The 18999-nt window shown below is 32.5% G+C and overlaps 1 protein-coding gene across 1 annotated transcript; it reads left to right on the plus strand.

Annotated features, from left to right (window-relative positions):
* Window positions 1-16292: 16292 nt before the first annotated feature.
* LOC120137913 lies at window positions 16293-18141 on the plus strand. Its single transcript, XM_039153555.1, has 4 exons — window positions 16293-16437; window positions 17074-17140; window positions 17331-17493; window positions 18112-18141. Exons 1-4 carry the CDS (start codon window positions 16293-16295, stop codon window positions 18139-18141), a joined length of 405 nt encoding a protein of 134 aa, XP_039009486.1.
* The last annotated feature ends 858 nt before the right edge of the window (window positions 18142-18999 follow it).

Below are 18999 nucleotides of genomic sequence, written 5' to 3' on the forward strand. Positions count from 1 at the left end.
TGATACAAATATAATATAATATTTAGTTTAAAAATATAAAATTATTTCTAAGCAATTTTTATTAAATTAACTTTATGATATATATAATTTTTAATAATTTAATTTTTTAATATTAAATTATAAATATTTACATAACAATTCATAAAATTATTCTCATCATATTCTCTAAATTTTATAGAAAAACATACTATTAATATAATTAATATATTAAATAATGTTTAAATTTTTTACATACTTAAATATTTTATATTTATTTTCAATATAATATATAATAAAAGTTTTAGTTAATTTTTAATAACTAAAATTATTTGTTGAAGTTATTCTAAAAATAATATTTTAGAGTTAAAAATTCACTATTAATTGATGTTCCAGTTTTTCGGTAAGTAACAATAATAATGTTTTTATGCTACTAGAGAACCCCACAATTAAGATTATTATTTTTATATAAAAAAACAACTAATTTTATTAAAAATAAAAAATATCTAGAATTACAATGAAGATTTATAAGTATAAATGTAAGCGTAGATTAAATTATAATTATAACATTTTCTTATAACCATATATATTTATGAACAAATCTGATTGCATTGATAAAGAAACCACAAAGGGGATGAAACTACTGAAAAACCACTCACAAATCGCAAATCAGAGTCAAGCGATAAGATAAAACTATCCACAAACGCAAAACGTGTATTCATATCAATTCGAGGGTCTAAAGCAGGGAAGATCAACATGATAACAAATTAGCGTCATTTTGAGCAGTCGTGGTGATGTCAAATCCAACACTGAGAAAAAAGATAAAAAAAAAGACCGAAAAACTATCAAAAGACAGAGATAAACGTGTCATAAAGGGAAAAAACATGTTACAAAGACATAATTATTCTTATTAAAAAAATTAAAAAAACAAAGAGAAAAGATAACCGACGATCGGTAATCAATATCAAAACCAATGTCACCGCCGGTTTAAAAAAATAAAAAAAATTATGAAAACTGACACAAGTTGTAAAAGAAAAAAAAGGGATGAAGAGAGGGAAGAGAAAGAGAGCGGCACAAGTAAAATAATTTTTGTATTTTGAATTTTAATATATTTTATTATCAAATTAAATTCAAGTGAATTTAAATAAATTAAGGTAACTTTATTTTCTTAAGTTTGTAATTTTTATAAATTACATTAAGGTTATCTAGGTTCATTAACTTTTCATTTAACTTTGGTAGTAATAATGATTTGTTATAGATCATTTATAACTTAATATTCAAATTGATTTTATCTGTTACCAATTTAACTTACGCTAAGAATTAATAAAAATAATTATAGTTATTACTCTTGATAATAATTTTAAAAATTAAGATTATCTTAGATTATAAAGATTTTTTATAATTCCAATTTATCTTAAAAAGTTCAATTAATAATATTTGAAAATATATTTTATTTATTATTATTTCTTTATTTGATTAAAAATTAATAAATAATGTAAATAATCTTTATTTAAGATTTGATTGTGTTTGATTTCCTTATCAGACAAGGAATACGATTCAAATTATTATTTATTTTAAAAAGTTTACAATAAGTTGTAATTAAATTATTATTTAATTTAAAATAAGTTTTAAATTAAATATAATTTAATTGTTTAATTAAAAAATGGTTGATTAATCTAGTTCTAATCAAGTCATATATATTTGTAAGGAAGAGTTTGTCTCGTTCGACGAGCACTGCTGAACACCACTAACGATGAACACAATTAATTTAATTTATAAAAATTAAAAATTCTAAAGTACTCAACATATAATTATTAATTGGTTAAAAATTTAAAGGTAAATTATTTAAAATAAAAATATTAATTTCATTATTTTTCATAATCTTTTTTGGGTAAACTATAACATTGACCACTCAACTATTTAGTCCTTTTAATTTTACCATCGATTTTTTTAATTTTATCAATCAGATCACTTAACTATTTAATTGTTATCAATTAAGCTACATGTCAATAACAATTGATGTCACAGTTAACAAAATTGACATAATTCCACATTTAATCCTCAATAGTTATATATTCTATTAATTTTATCCTAATTTTAATTTAATTTAGAGTTATTTATGTCAATAGTCCCATTTTTTTCAGTCTAATCGACTTTGGTTACCAAAATTTTTTAATTAAGTGCAGTTGGTCCCTAACGTTATTGGTCCGTTCGGTTCAGGACCATAGGCCTTTAACTTACGTTAATTCATTAACGAAAGTCTGAGTTAACAATTTAAAAATAAAAAAATAAAGGAAAACACATGAGGGTGAGTTGTCAATTAAAAAAGGGTAAATTACACGTTTACTCACTGAACTTTACTCTCTTTCCTATTTCACTCACCGTACTTTCAATTTTTTTATTTGTTCATTGAACTTTAGACATTGATTTTTTTTATCACTCCACCGTTAAGTTTCTAATGGTGTTATGACATAGATTAAATAAATATTTTTTATTAGTTATAAATAAATATTTTTTATTATTTAAAATAAATACAAAACTGAAAATAATTTAAAAATAAGATATATAATCATTACTCTTCCCCTTTAAAAAACCACCCACAATCAAGCCATACCCCATCAGCAACCGTAAATCATAATCCTCAATTTAAATCCTAACCCCCAACAATTACTATATGCATCCCAACCCCAAAATCTCATTGATTACCCCAAATCACAAACTCCACTAACCTTGCAGAATTACAATTTTAACAAGGAGAAACGGGAGGCTTCACACAAGATTAGGACAGAGTCAAAGACTGGGCATCATGCTGAGCTTGGAGTGACCATTGAATCTTCAAATAGAATGCAATCGAAGAAGCTCGAAAGCTTAAGGAAATCGGTGTATGCTTGCTGCTTATTCCATAGAGAGGAATAAGATTCAACTCTCAAGTATTCGCTCCGGAACATTAGCAAGACCAAAGATAAGGACAATATGAATCTTTCCATTGCTATTGTGTTTATATTTTCAATTGGTATTTACATATAAAGATATAGTTTATGTTTCTGATTTAGGGGTGATCGATGACGATGGTGATTCTAAAAGGAACGATTAAGATGATGGCTTGAGAAAGAAGTGTGGGGGTGGGAGAGGGAGGATGGGGACGATTAAGATGTTTCATTTTATTTAAATATTATATGTCATGTTTTATATTAATAAAAATATAATCATTATATATTAATATAAAAAATTAACTGTTACCGAGTAAATGATTGAGTGACTAAAAAATTTAATGTGTAAAATTTAGTGAGTAAATTAAAAATACTTAAAAGTACGATGAATAAAATAGGAGAGAAAGTAAAGTTCAGTGAGTAAGTGTGTAATTTACCCTAAAAACCATGTGTGGGTGTCATCATCTTCTTCTTCAGAATAACGGAGTCCATGGCTTCTTCTTCTTCTTCTTTCATTAAGGGGACTACATACCTGGTATGGGTTGCTTATGTTTCAAAGTAAATAAGTCGTAAGCTGTAATTATTCATTTACTACACCTTGATAGTTATTATTTGATTCCATGCACTATCTAGCACATCTACTAGCATATGGGTGTAGCTTCTGATCCAAACAACAAATGATTGCTAATATTATACCAAAAACACATTCATTCATTCATTCATTCATTCACATCTTTCTTTCACCCTCCATTACACAATCAAACTTGTTTGTTTTCCTAGTGGTTTTTTGAATGGTTAAATGTTAAATAAACTTAAATGTGGTTTTTAGTGGTTTTCTTTAAATTTAGAAGTTAATGGGAAAATAAAAGGTCAAGAGTTTTACTAGTGAAAGGCCAATATATGATATAGGAGTTAATGGTCTTTTATGATTTTTAATAGAATTTATTTTTTGTTTTTGGTGGAGTAATACCTAGTGCCTATATAAAGACCTTGTTGATTTCATTTAAAAATAACTCAAAGGAATACAAAATCACTTGGAAATAGTATAATAGTTGTGAGTTAATTTGATTTCTATTTTACAAATTGACATCAGAGTCAACGATAAATGTGACGGGTTAAATGCCGCTACCACGATTAACGAAGGTGAAATACGAGAACTAGAGCATTCAAATGAAAGCTCTTATCAGATCTCAAGATGCATGGGAGGTGGTCGAAGAAGGTTTCGAAGAACCAAAAACTACCACAGGATATACGACGGCTCAAACCAAGGCGTTGAAAGAGGCGCGATCGAAGGATAAGGCAACACTATACATGTTTTTATGAGCCGTCGACGAGTCGGGCTTTAAGAAAATTTCTGGTACAACTACTTCAAAAGAAGTGTGGGACATTTTAGGAAAAATGTTCAAAGGATTCGACTGAGTCAAGCAAGCGCGTCTCCAAACTCTTTGTGGCGAGTTGGAAGGCATGAAGATGAAGGAGTCAGAAAGTGTATCCGACTACATCATGTGTGTACAAACCATGGTGAACCAACACATTCGTAATGGCGAAGCGTTAACCGATGCACAAGTTGTGGAGAAGATTTTGAGATCATTAACTGATAATTTTGAGAATGTTGTGTGCGCGATAGAAGAGTCAAAAGTCCTTGCAACGTTCACAGTCAACAACTCACCGGTTCTCTCAAGGTACACGAACAACGAAAGAAGAAAAAGAGGAGACACTCGTGCTTGGCGTCAATCAAAGATGAAAATATACTCTATTCTCAAAATATTTATTGTAGAAGGCGTGGCCGTGGAGGTCGTGGATATGGTTGTGGTGGTCAAGGTGATAGTCATGAAGGGTACTATAAGGAGCAGGGAAAGTCAAGCTAACCAAATTGGCGTGGAAGAGGACGTAGTCGAGGAAGAGGCAGCCGATCAAACTATTCCAACATCGAGTGCTACAAGTGTTACAAGTATGGTCACTAAGCGAAGGATTGCAAATCTAACAAATGTTATAACTATGGTAAAGTGAGGCATTTTACAAAAGATTGTTGAGCCGATAAAAAGGTGGAAAAAACAACCAACCTTGCCTTGGAAGATGAAGCGAATGAAGGCTTTCTCTTGATGACTCAAAATGAAGTCAACATCAACAATGAAACTTTGTGGTACCTTGACTCGGGCGCAAGCAACCATACGTGTGGTCACAAGTACCTATTCAAAGAGATGCAAAAGATTGAAGATGGTCATATGCCTTTTGGAGATGCATCAGAAGTGGAGGTCAAAAGCCGAGGTACGATTTGTTACTTACAAAAAGATGGCTTGATAGGGTCAATCCAAGATGTTTATTATGTACCAGATCTCAAGAAAAACATTTTGAGTATGGGGCAACTCATGGAGAAAGGTTACTTGAAACTTTTGAAAGACCGGGTACTACACTTGAAGGACAAGCAATGGCTTTGGTTGCTCGAGTCGAGGTGGGCAGAAATCTGATGTACAAATTGAAATTGAGAAGTGTGCGACAAAAATGTTTGCGAATCGACGTAGAAGACAAGGCATCGCTGTGGCATCTCCGCTTTGGTCACTTACATCATGGTGGACTAAAAGAGTTAGCAAAGAAGAATATGGTACACAGGCTACCGGATAAGGATTATGAGGTCAAATTTTGTGAAGAATGTGTGCTTGGAAAACAATCGAGAACCTCGATTTAAAAGAAGGCAGAATATCGAGCTAAACATCTTCTCGAGTTGATTCATACCGATATATGTGGACCAATCGCCCTCGAATCTTTCAACAGTAAAAGGTATTTCATTTCCGTTATTGATGATTTTCCCACTAAAAACTTGGGTTCATTTTTTAAAAGAAAAATATGAGGCATTTGAGGTGTTCAAAAAGTTTAAAGTGATGGTGGAGAAGGCAACTGGTAGATACATCAAAGCCGTACAATCCGATAGAGGTGGCGAGTATACTTTGATGGCTTTCATGGAGTATTGTGAGAAGTAAGGCATAAGGAGATTTTTGACAGTACCATACTCTCCTCAACAAAACGGTGTGGCCGAGACGAAGAACCAGACCATTCTCTACATGGTTCAATCAATGCTCAAGATCAAGAATATGCCGAAGAAATTCTGGGCATAAGCCATGCAATGTGCTATCAATGTACAAAATCAATGTCCACATATGAATTTAGATGATCAAACACCACAATAGGCATGGAGTGGACAAAAGCTGATAATATCTCATCTCAAAGTGTTTGGTAGTGTTGCTTATACACACATATCGTATCAATGAAAAATGAACCTCGAAGACAAAAGTAAAAAGTATATTTTTATTGGGTATGATGATAAGAGAAAAGGGTACAATCTATTCGATCCGATAAGCAAGAAGGCGATGGTAAGTCATGATGTGCGAATAAACGAAGCAAGCGAGTGGGACTGGAACAATTCAACAGAGGCTATCATCGAAGTTGGAAAATCATCAATCATTGCACCAACAAGCATACCAACAAACTCTGAAACTACTGATGATGAAGATGAACCACGACAACCCAAAAATGCCAAGTTTACAAGATTTTATGATTCGACAAATGAAGTACACCTTGTATGTCTTTTGGCAGATGTTGAAAATATTAGCTTTGAAGAGGCGTTGCGAGACAAGAAGTGGCAAACTACCATGAACGAGGAGATTGAAGCGATTGACCGCAATAACACATAGGAGCTAGCAGAATTACCGAAATAAAGTCAGCCTATTGGTGTGAAGTGGGTGTTTAAGAAAAAGAGGAATACTCAAGGCGAGATAGAACGGTATAAAGTGCGACTTGTTGCGAAAGGATACAAACAAAAGGCATCAATAGACTACGACAAGTAGTTTACTCTTGTTGTAAGAATGAAGACAATTCGATTACTCATTTCACAAGCTGTTCAATTCGAATGGCCGAGATTTCAACTGGATGTCAAGTCAAAATTATTGAATGGTGTACTCGAAGAAGATGTCTACATCGAACAACCACCCGGGTACGTAAAAGTCAGAGAAGAGAAGAATGTGTTAAAATTGAAGAAGGTGCTTCACGGGTTGAAGCAAGCACCACGTGCATGGAATATACGTATCGATACATATTTCAAGGAGAACGAGTTCAAGAAAATTCCCTACGAGCATGCCCTTCAAAGAAGAATAGGTAACATGTTATTTGTGCTCTTTATGTTGATGATCTCATTTTTATGGGTAACAATGATGAGATGATAGAAGAGTTTAAGGGCACAATGACACGGGAATTTGAGATGACATATTTGGGCTTAATGAAGTTTTTTCTTGGTTTAGAGGTTAGACAAGTAGAGAAAGGTATTTTTTTATCACAAGAGATAATATGCAAAAGAGATTTTGAAGAAATACAATATGACAAATTGCAACCCGATATCAACACCAATAGAACTAGGTGCAAAGTTCTTGAAGTTTGATAGAGGGGAATGTGTCGATCGGAGTAGATACCGGAGTTTGGTAGGAAGCCTTCACTATCTAACATGCACAAGGTCGTATCTTTCGCTAAGTGTCGGCATTGTAAGTCGGTTCATGGAGAAGTCGGTTCATGGAGGAGCCGGTTTATTCACATTGGAAGGCGTTGAAGCGAATCCTATGGTACATCCAAGGAATGGTGTCACTCGGGTTGTTCTACTCGAAAGAAGAAGATTACAAATTGGTTGGGTACTCTGACAACGATTGATGCGGAGACATAGATGATCGAAAAAGCACATCGGGAAATGTGTTTTTTATGGGAGATATTGCATTACTTGGCTTTCAAAGAAGAAACCGATCATGACGCTCTCGACGTGTGAATCTGAATATGTGGCAGCATCTTGGTGTGTATGTCATGCGAAATGGCTTAGAAATTTGTTGAGCAAGATGGAGCTAAAACAACTAGGAACAACCGTGATTCATGTTGACAACAAATCAACAATTGAGTTGGAAAAGAACCCGGTGAACCAAGAAAGAAGCAAACACATCGATGTTCGTTTTCACTTTATCCGAGATCATGTGAAGGAAGGAAATGTGGAATTGGTGAATGTAGCAAGTCAGGATCAAGTTGCGGATATCTTCACAAAACCGCTACCGAAAGTACTTCTCGACAAATGCAAGAAGATGATTGACATGACGGATGGTAGAAACATTTAAGTTTATGGGGGAGTATTGTTGAATAAACTTAAATGTGAGTTTTACTGTTTTCATTAAATTTAGAAATTAATGGGAAAATAAAAGGTCAAGAGTTTTAGTATGTGAAACGCCAAGGGGTGATACAGGAGTTAATGTTCTTTTATGATTTTTAATAGAATTTTTTTTGGGTGGAGTAGTACCTAGTGCCTATATAAAGACCTTGTTAATTTCATTTGAAAACAACGCAAAGGAATACAAAATCGCTTGGAAATAATATAGTAGTTGTGGGTTAATTTGATTTCTATTTTACATTTAAAACTTCGTAAAAAATCATATTTAGGAAGGGTGTCCCTCTAAAAATGATTTGAAAAGCTCAAGTGTTGCTTGGCTTGAACAATGGTACTTCATGCCCTTCCCCCTCACCGTTGCAATGTTAGCTCTTCATACGCCTTTGTCATCCGACCTTAAAAAATCAATTTCTCGTTTACATGTCGGATCATATTGCAAGTTCTAGTAAACCCGTCTCCGACATTGCCGTCCGACATTGTACCTGGAAGACCAAGTAGCAAAACTCGACCGGTCGGGATCGGTTCGACTGACTAATTCAAAAATAGAGAGAATTTACAGAAATATACAAGGCTTACCTGTTTCTTAACATACCAAAGGTACCAGGGAATTTTGGTAGTTAATTTCAGTTGTGCAAGGGAGTATCGTGTTGCTGTAACTGGTACCACTGAGTCTACATCACCACTATTTTCAGTGAAAAAAATAGAGTTTAAGGAAATTTTCTAAGGTGTAAAGGGTAATTCAAACTTTATATCACTTTATATATACTCTTTGCCAACCTGAAAACCCAAACAATCATGCCACCGACAATCATTTCTCGGTAATAGGTACATCTGTGTCGTTCCAATTACGGTTTAGGGCTTCACTACATCAATGAGAAAGCAAAATTGAGTTAACATGAGCATGATGTTGTTAACGGATCATGTGTGGCATAATCGAAGTACATGCAAGCGGTCCATTTGTATCGGATTCCAGTTTTGTTGGCATGGAGTGACTTCTGGACATCCGACCTATTATAGTATATCTCGGCATACTTTTCAGAAAAAGAATCATAACCAGTTAATTTATGGAAGAAACTCTATTGTTTATCTTTGAAGCATAAGCAACCCAGGCCAGGTATGCAGTCCCCTTAATGGAAGAAGAAGAAGAAGAAAAAACAGCCATATACTCCATTATTTTGAAGAAGATTAAGAAGAAGACACCCACGTGCCAACTCACCCACGTGGGTTTTTATTTATATTTTTTATTTTTAATTGTCTACTCACTTCTATTAATGATATAATAGAAGTTAACTCGAGGGACTTGAACCGGACCAATAACATTAGGGATCAAGCGCACTTAATTAAAAAATCGGTGAGAAAATCCGATCAGACCGATAACAAAGGGGACTATTGACATATTTTACCTTTAATTTAATCCTATAATGTGAAATGTCACAACATGACTGAAGTATTTTTAAATTTTTTAATTATTTATTTTTATTTTTTATTCAAAGATGATACATATCAATCAAATTGAATAGAAAAAAACTTGAAGAAGAAGAAATAAGTACACATTAAAAGTGGATTTGGTGACTTAACTATCTCCATTAGGTTAAGTACCCACAACCAAGCTAAACCATATCTTTGAAATTTAATGCAACATTTGATATATAACATATTGTAACGACAAAAATATATTTAACTTTATTAAATAATTTTATTTTATAAATAATTAAATACATATATGTATATAATAAAAAGTAATTCTATTTAAATATATATATATATATTATAATCAAAATCATTTTTTTAATAAAAATAAATTAAATTAAAAAATATTGAAAATTATTAATAAAAAATTTAAAATTATTATTTCTTTTTTTCCCATTCGTTACAATATCTTATAAATTATTGTTAAAAAGATTTAAATTTATTATTTATATATATATAATTATTTGTAAAATTAAATTATTTAATAAAATAAAATTAATTTATTAATTTAAATATATTTAATTCCAAGATTATATATATAAATTATTGTTAACTTTATCAAATAATTTAATTTTGTAAATAATTAAATATAAATATATTTAATAAACTTAATTTGATTTAAATATAACATATAATAAAAATAAATTTTTAATAAAATATTGAGTTAAAAAATATATGAAATTATTAATAAAATGTTAAATTTTTTTTTTGGCATTCGTTATAATATCTTATAAATTATTGTTAAAAAGATTTAAATTTATTATATATATATATATATTTAATTATTTGTAAACTTAAATTTTTAATAAAAATAAATTGCTTGTTAAGTTAAAAAGATTTAATTCCATGATTATATATACAAATTATTGTTAACATTATTAAATAATTTAATTTTATATAATTATATAAATTTAATAAAATAATATTTTTAAAAAAAATAAATTGTGTTAAAAATATATATGAAATTATCAATAAAATGTTAAAATTATTATTTTTTTTTGCCATTGTTTACAATATCTTATATATCAAATGTTGGTTTCCATAACACACAGTGGGTTAGCTTGGTGGTTTGGGTGTGGGTATTAAAAAATGAGTAGTTTCTATTCAATCAGATGGTGACACTTCCACCATCTGATTGGATAGAAAATAAATTAAATAATTAAAATGAATAAATTAAAAAATCTTTCAATCAAGTTATGACATGTGATGATTAAATTTAATAATTAAATTAAAATTAGGATAAAATTGATAGAATATTAATTGTCATGTCAGTATTTCCGTCAACTATTAATAGTAGTTGGATTGATTGATAACAATTAAATAGTTAGGTGATCTGATTGACAAAATTAAAAGATCAGTGATAAAAGTAAAATGAATAATAGTTGAGTGTTCAATGCTATAATTTACCCAAAAAATTATGAAAAATGTAATTATTATTTTATTTAAATAATTTATTTTTATATTTTTAACTAATTTATAATTTATGTTGATTCTTTAGAATTTTAAATTTTATAATTAAATTAATGGTGTCATCGTTAGTGATGTTCGACGGTGCTCGTCAAACGTTGTAGAATTTTCTTATGTGTAATATAATAGAGTTATTTTTTTAATTACTCCATCCGTCCAAATACAAAACATAAACTTGTAGAGGGTGGTTGTCTTTGAGAAAGATAACACCTTTGAAGATCGAAAGAAAATCAAACAACAAAATTTTTAAACCAATAATTAAGGTGATCTAACGACTATTTTAATCGTAGTTTATGTATGAAATCTTAGGATTAATTGAGGTAATTTTAATTTTTTTCATTACATTCCAATTTAATTAATCTTTACATCGATTCTCAATAATAGAAGATATATGTTTAGATCTTTCTTAATCTAGTGACAATGTGCACCCCTTACAAACACAACGCTCAAACCTAAGATCTTTAGAAAGAACCTATCCTTTTACTAAAGTCATTTGATGAGTTCAAGGCTATTATAATTGAAAGATAAAAAACTATCTAATAAATAATTTTTAATATCAAATAATAATACAAAACAATTTAAATTTAAAATATCATTTAGTCTAATTTTTTTCATCCTTTTATTACCTTAATGACACATAAATTTCAAGATTTGGAAACAAAAAAAATTATGATATCATAAGGAAAATTCTACAAAATATTCTAAAAGACTTAACTTATAATTATAAATTAGTTAAAAATTTAAAGGTAAATTATTTAAAACAAAATATTAATTATATTATTTTCCATAAATTTTTGGGTAAACTACATTATTGATGACCTAACTATTTAGCAATTTTACTTTTACTACCTATCATTCAATTTTGTCAATCAGACAACCTAACTATTAATTATACTCCTAACTAGAGTATCGATACTTTTATACTGGGTATCGATACTATATCGAGTATCGAGTATCAATACCAATACTAATACTCTTATGAGAACCAATACCAAAATTGACTACTAGAATTTGAATTGCTATGCTAGTATCGATACTACGCTAAGAGTATCGATACTCATTGAACAATACCGATACCACATGAACATCTCCCAGCCCAAAATACCCTTTGTTTTAGGCTACACGAAAAACATTATCGGTACTATTCATTCAGTACTGAAACTCGAGCCTAAAAAAACTCTGTTTCCCATGAACATACAACTTCCAACCCAACCATTAGTTCGACTAAGGCCATTAAACATTATGTAAAGCTTATTAAAATTGTAGGGGATTATAATAGGTCATTTGACATCCTTTGTTTACCTTAAAACATCTAAAACCATAATCAAATGGAAATGTACATACATGCTCAATAAATCTAAGACAAGCAAGCAAACACATGTAAGGACCTACATATGATATAAAAGAGTCATAGACACGTTACCTTACTCTTAAGTTGAAATTTAACACCTTGAGCTCACCCAAGAACAAACTTCTCCTTTCCCTTTCCCTTTGAGCTCTGTCCCACTTCTTGCACTGATAAAAAAACAATAGATGAGTTACCCACTCATTTAGGAACTTGATAAGAAGTTAAAAAAATTCCTAGGACTAAATCTACCAAAAACAAACTAATTTCACAGGGGTTTTTCAAAACCTCTCTAAACCACTACTATTGTTTTCCATGGCCAAAACTAGAAGAAGAGCATTTTCGATGAAAGCTTAGAGTACGAGGATTTCAATTCCTACCTTGGGTTTTCTAGACAATGGATAAAACTCAACAAGTTCTCACCTTTGCTCAAGTTATGAAGAAGAACTACGGGGGAATTTGAATGGGAAGAAGAAGAAGACAAGCGTTGATGAAAAAAAGATATGAGGAAGTGATATGATCCCATTTAAAAGTTTCAAATCATATATGTTGTTGCACGATCATGATTCTAGTAAGAATTGAATTTCTTGATTTGAACGTGAAATTATGACTCGTAAGATATTAAAAATAGATAAAAATGTAATAGAAATGAAAGATTGATTGTAATGCCCCAAATATTGAATTAAGGACCTTATTAAAAGAATTTAAAATTTGGGTTCAGACTAAATTGTGACAATGGATTATTAAGAGGGCATTTTGGTCCTTTACAAGAAAATAAATTTAAAATTATTAGTTAGTAAGGTATTAAATTTAGGGGAAAAAGGGAAAGTAAACACCAAAAAGCTATTTCCTTTTCTTCTTCTTTCACGTGGGTAAAACATTCTTCTTCTTTTATGTGGGAGAAGCCTTCTCCATAGCTCCAAAGGTAAACTTCAATTAAATCAATTTTTCATTTTGATTGTGGGTTGTTTTTACAACCTTAAGTGATATAGAAACTTAAGGAATGACAAAATAAGATTTAAACTATGAAATGGAGGAAATATTGGATATTTTAGAAAATGGGTTTTGTAATGATATGTTAGTCTATTAGTGTTTATGAGTGTTTTATGGTAGATTTGACTTGTCATAGAGGTAAATGAGAGATTAGAAGCATTGAATTGGATTAAAAACACATTAGGAAAAGTGGTGTGATTCTTAGAACTTAACGTTCTTGGAATATGTTGGATGTTTTAAGAGACAAAATAAAGGAAAGTTAGTATGGTTAAGTAAAGAAGAGTTACCTAGTATTGTTAGGGGTAAATGTGAGGAAAATTTGCCAAATTTGGGTATGTATCGGGTTAAAAACTGGAAAATCTGGCCATGGGTATCTGTACTAATAGAATAATACCGATACTATAGGCTAAAATGAGACGAATTAATTAAGTAGTATCGATACTGATTGAATCAATATCGATACCGAAGGGGAAGTATCGATACCAAAGGGAAGGTATTGATACTATTTTGAAACAGAATGCAAAAAGGATATCGATACCATAGGAGGGTATCGATACCATAGTATGGTAGTATCGATACCATGGTAAGGGTATCGATACCCGGTAACATCAAATATAATATTGGTATCGATATCGGAAGGGGGTATCGATACCCGGTAACATCAAATAAAATATTGGTATCGATACCGGAAGGGGGTATCGATACCATAGTATAGTAGTATCGATACCATGGTAGGGCTATCGATACTGAAGAGCCAGAAATGATAAAACATGCTAATATTATTGTAGAAAGGTAAATAATAAGTACTTTTGATTAATGTTTAAGTTATAATTGTTAGGAAATATACTAACAATTGATATTATACATGTATTTAATGAATATGAGATAGATCAAAATCAAGCTCCCGAGTCGAGTAAGGCAAAAGGAAAGGGCCAAGTTCTGGAGTAATCATCTTTCTATTTTGGATATCTAAGCAAGGCGAGCCAGGTGAGTGCATTTAATTGTATAACTATATGTACTAATCATATGTATGTCTGTTTTAAAATATATGTGGTGATTACCAAATAGGCGCTAAGTGTGCATTTCACGGAATTCATCCTATGTGGATGAATAACCGCTTCGGCACTAAGTGTGCATTTTACGGAATTCATCCTATGTGGATGAATAACCGTTTCGGCACTAAGTGTGCATTTCACAGAATTCATCCTATGTGGATGAATAATAGTTTCGGTACTAAGTGCGCATTTCACGGAATTCATCCTATGTGGATGAATAACCATTTCGGCACTACGTGTGCATTTCACAGAATTAATCCTATGTCGATGAATAACCATTTTGACACTAAGTGTTCATTTCACGGAATTCATCCTATGTGGATGAATAACTGTTTTGGCACTAAGTGTCCAAAACACGAAATTCATAATACGTTTATGAATGACCGTATGGGCACTACGGGTGCATTACAATGAAATGATAATGAATGGAAATAACGAATTGGTATTTGATCAATAAAGAATAATGATATATATATTGATTGTATTGTTTGAATTATATTTTCCTCACTAAGTAATATTTAACGTGTGTTTATTTCATGCGTAGGTTGAATGCAAGCTGAGTAAGGAGATCATTGGACATTCAAGACAGAGTCGCCTCATCAGTAACCGTATGGCAAAACTGTATACTTTTGATCTATTTTAGTTGGCATGTAATAGGGTTTAGTAAAAATACTCTGAATAGTATTGGATTAAGCTGTTGTAAAATGGTGGGGGTGTTAGAACATCTCTTTTTGTTATTTTAGTTAAGTTAATGTATGTTTTATTTTAAGTGAATTAAGTGTTTTATAAAATGAAAGAAAATTTGACTGGTTTTTGAATGAGAATCAGAAATGATAGTGATGTGACATCTATACCTCGTGTACGGAAAGTATATGGGAGATGGGTGTTACATTTATTGGTATTAGAGCCACATGTTTAGTTGATTTTCGGCCGAATTAAGTGTAATTTTTTATGTAAAAAGAGATTACATGCCACTAAGATGTTAAGGTTACTGATAGGGTATAGAATGAATATGATAAGATGTCTCTCCTTACTAACTTAAGTATTATCTTTATGTATGTTGTAATAGATGTCGGATTCTACGAATTCGATAAGAGAGGCTGGACAAGAGAGTAAAGATAGATCGGATAGTGAAAGCTATTAATTAAATAACGAACATCTAATTCTATCTGAGAATGCCAGTGTATCGACACCTCAGGATGTGCCTATTCCGGAGTTTGGAGCTTTTATGCAAGCTCTCGATGTTATCTTGACCAGGTTCCAACCTTCTCCGCCTCCCCCTACTCCTCTAGTATCATGAATGCTAATTTTGAAGGAGTTAAGAAGTTTGGAAGCTCCGGAGTTCAGAGGAAGAAGGTGAAGGTCCTATGGATGCGGACTTATGGTTAAATGATGTGATGATGATGTTAGAAAGTATGCAATGCTCTGATCATGAAAAACTGGGTGGAGCTGTATCTTTACTCAGAGGATCGGCTCGGGTAAGGTGGACAAACACGATGATGTATACGTAGCCCGAGCAAGTGAACTAGCAGTTCTTTCAAGAGGAGTTCAAAAACAAGTATATCGGGGAGCAGTTCATGAGATCGATGTTGTTGAAGTTTCTTTGCTTGAAACAAGGTGATCGAGCAGTGCATGAGTATGAGGCCGAATACAATAAGCTCAGACATTATGCTACATAGGTTGTTCCTAATGATAAAGCTCGTTGAGATTGGTTCATTGAGGTTTTGAGGCCTAAGCTAAAAGAGATGATGTTGGCATTGAATTTGTCCAGTTTACAAGAAGTGATAAATAGAGCGAAGGCGATTGAAAGAGCTCAAGAGGAGACTCTAGCTGCAGAGCATAGTATGTAGACGTGAAAGAAGATTGGGATGTCTTCATCTACACATTATGCTATGAGAGGCAAGGGATCCGATTCCCGATATACTGATAAAACGGATATTGCGGTAGCGGCAGAGAAGTCTGAGCAGTCTCATTCTTTTGTTGCTAGCTTGGGTAGAGCTTTTGGAGAAAAAGGTAACCCATGTTAGACATATGGTAAATTTCACCTGGGAGTGTGTAGAGTGCTCTCTGGAGCTTTCTTTATTTGTGGAGGAACGAGTCATTATGCTAGGAGCTATCCACAGAGATCTGGGGAAAGATTAATATAACTTGAGAGATCAATAGCAACACCTAGTAGAAGCAGAGGAAGATCAGGCGGTCAATCTGAGGCTGGCCAAAGACAAGAGACTCGGGGAGTGGCCCGAGTTTATAATATAAAGACCAAAGATGATCGGGATGATCCAGAGATCATAACAGGTACATTTCACCTTTTTGATGAGCATGTTTTTATTCTAGTTGATCTTGGTTTTACGCACTCATATATTAGTACCAAGTTGGTTAGAACTAGAGTAATTCCTTTAGAACCAATTTTTAGTGAAATGATAGTGGTGAACCCTATGGGTCATAGTGCAAGAGTAGCATGGGTATGTAGAAAATGTCCAATTAAGATTCAAGGGGTTGTGTTTTTGGAAAAACTTGATGAAATTGACCTTTGATGAGTTTGAAATTGTTTTGGGCATGGATTGGTTATCTCCACACAATGGATGGGTAGATTGTCATCAGAAACGATTATTCCTAAAGGATACGGAAGCTCCAAAATTGTGGTGATAGGTGAGAAGGCAAAAATCCCTGTCCAATGTGATATCGGCTTTGACCGCAAAGAGAATGATGTCAAAAGGTTGCGTAGCTTTTCTAGCTAACGTAATATACACTAGAGTTTCAGAAGTGAGATTTCAGGATATTCCCATAGTTAGGGAGTTTCTAGAGGTTTTTCGTGAAGAGTTACCGGGTTTACCTCCGGACCGTGAAGTAGAATTTAGAATTGAGGTTTATCCGGGTACTGAACCTGTTTCTATGGCTCCGTATAGAATGGATTTAACGGAGTTAAGGGAATTAAAAGAACAATTACAAGAGCTTCTTGATAAAGGATTCATTCAACCCAGTGTTTCTCCTTGGGGAGTGCCTGTGCTATTTCTGAAAAAGAAGGACGGGTCTATGCAGTTATGTGTTGACTATCGTCAACTAAATAAGGTAACAATAAAGAACAAGTATCCTCTTCTGAGAATTGATGACCTGTTTGATCAGTTGAAAGGCGTCACAATGTTCTCTAAGATAGATATGAGGTCAGGGTACCATCAGTTAAAGATAAGAAAAGAGGATATTACCAAGACGCCTTTTTGGACTAGGTACGAGCACTATGAATTTGTAGTGATGCCGTTTGGATTAACAAATGCCCCTGCAACATTTATGGATTTAATAAATAGAGTGTTCCAACCATACTTAGATCAATTTGTAGTGGTGTTTATAGATGATATCTTGGTGTATTCCAAGTCAAGGGAGGAACATGATGCTCATCTTCGGGTGGTTCTTCGGATACTTCAAGAAAAGAAGTTGTACTTAAAATTATCTAAATGCGAGTTTTGGTTATCTCAAATTGTTTTCCTTGGTCACATAGTATCTGCAGAAGGCATAAGAGTGGATCCCAAAAAGATTCAAGCCATAATGGATTGGTAACCCCCAAGGAATGTCTCTGAGGTTCGGAGCTTCTTGGGGCTTGCTAGTTATTATAGGAGATTTGTGAAAAATTTTCAATGATAACTCTGCCGTTAACTAAGTTGTTATGGAAGGATGTGCCTTTTGTTTGGACAGATAGATGCCAAGACAGTTTTGAAATGCTGAAAGAATAGTAACTGAGGCTCCAGTGCTCGTGCAACCTGAGTAGGGTAAAGAATATGTTGTTTATGGTGATGCATCCCATAATGGGATGGGATGTGTGCTAATACAAGAAGGAAAAGTTGTAGCTTATGCCTCAAGACAATTGAAGAATCATGAGAGAAATTACTCGACACATGACTTAAAATTCTCCGCAGTTGTTTTTTGCTTTAAAAATCTGGTGCCATTGTCTGTACGGGGAGCGTTGCCATGTTTACATAGATCATAAAAGTCTAAAGTATTTGTTGACTCAGAAAGATATGAACTTAAGATAGAGAAGATGGATTGACCTCCTAAAATATCATGACTTGGTTATTGACTACCATCCGGGAAAGGCTAATGTGGTAGCAGACGCACTTAGTCAAAAAACTTTTGTAGCTTTAAGGGCTTTAGATGCATGTATGTCTTTAAAGGAAGATGGTGCTTTGTTTTCTGAATTAAAGTTAAGACCGATATTTTTAAATCAGGTTAAAGAGCTGCAAGGTAGAGATGAGAAATGCATAATGAGATTGGCGTAAGCCGGAAAAGAAGAGGCTAAAGATTTTGAAATATGGGATAATGAATGTTTATATTACCAAGGAAGACTCTACATTCCTAATGATGATGAATTGAGAAAAGATATTCTTGGTGAAGCAAATTATAGCTCTTTGACGATGCAATCAGGTGGAAATAAGATGTATCAGGATTTGAAAAGTCGTTACTGGTGGCCAGTCATGAAAAGACCTGTCACAGAGTTTGTTGCAAGATGTTTGACATGTCAGCAAGTGAAAGCTGAACATCAGGTGCCATCCGGGTTACTGCAGCCTATATATATTCCTGAGTGGA

This window comes from Hibiscus syriacus, unplaced genomic scaffold, assembly GCF_006381635.1.
Source record: "Hibiscus syriacus cultivar Baekdansim isolate YM2019G1 unplaced genomic scaffold, ASM638163v2 tig00002193_pilon, whole genome shotgun sequence".
Taxonomy (NCBI): Eukaryota; Viridiplantae; Streptophyta; class Magnoliopsida; order Malvales; family Malvaceae; genus Hibiscus; species Hibiscus syriacus.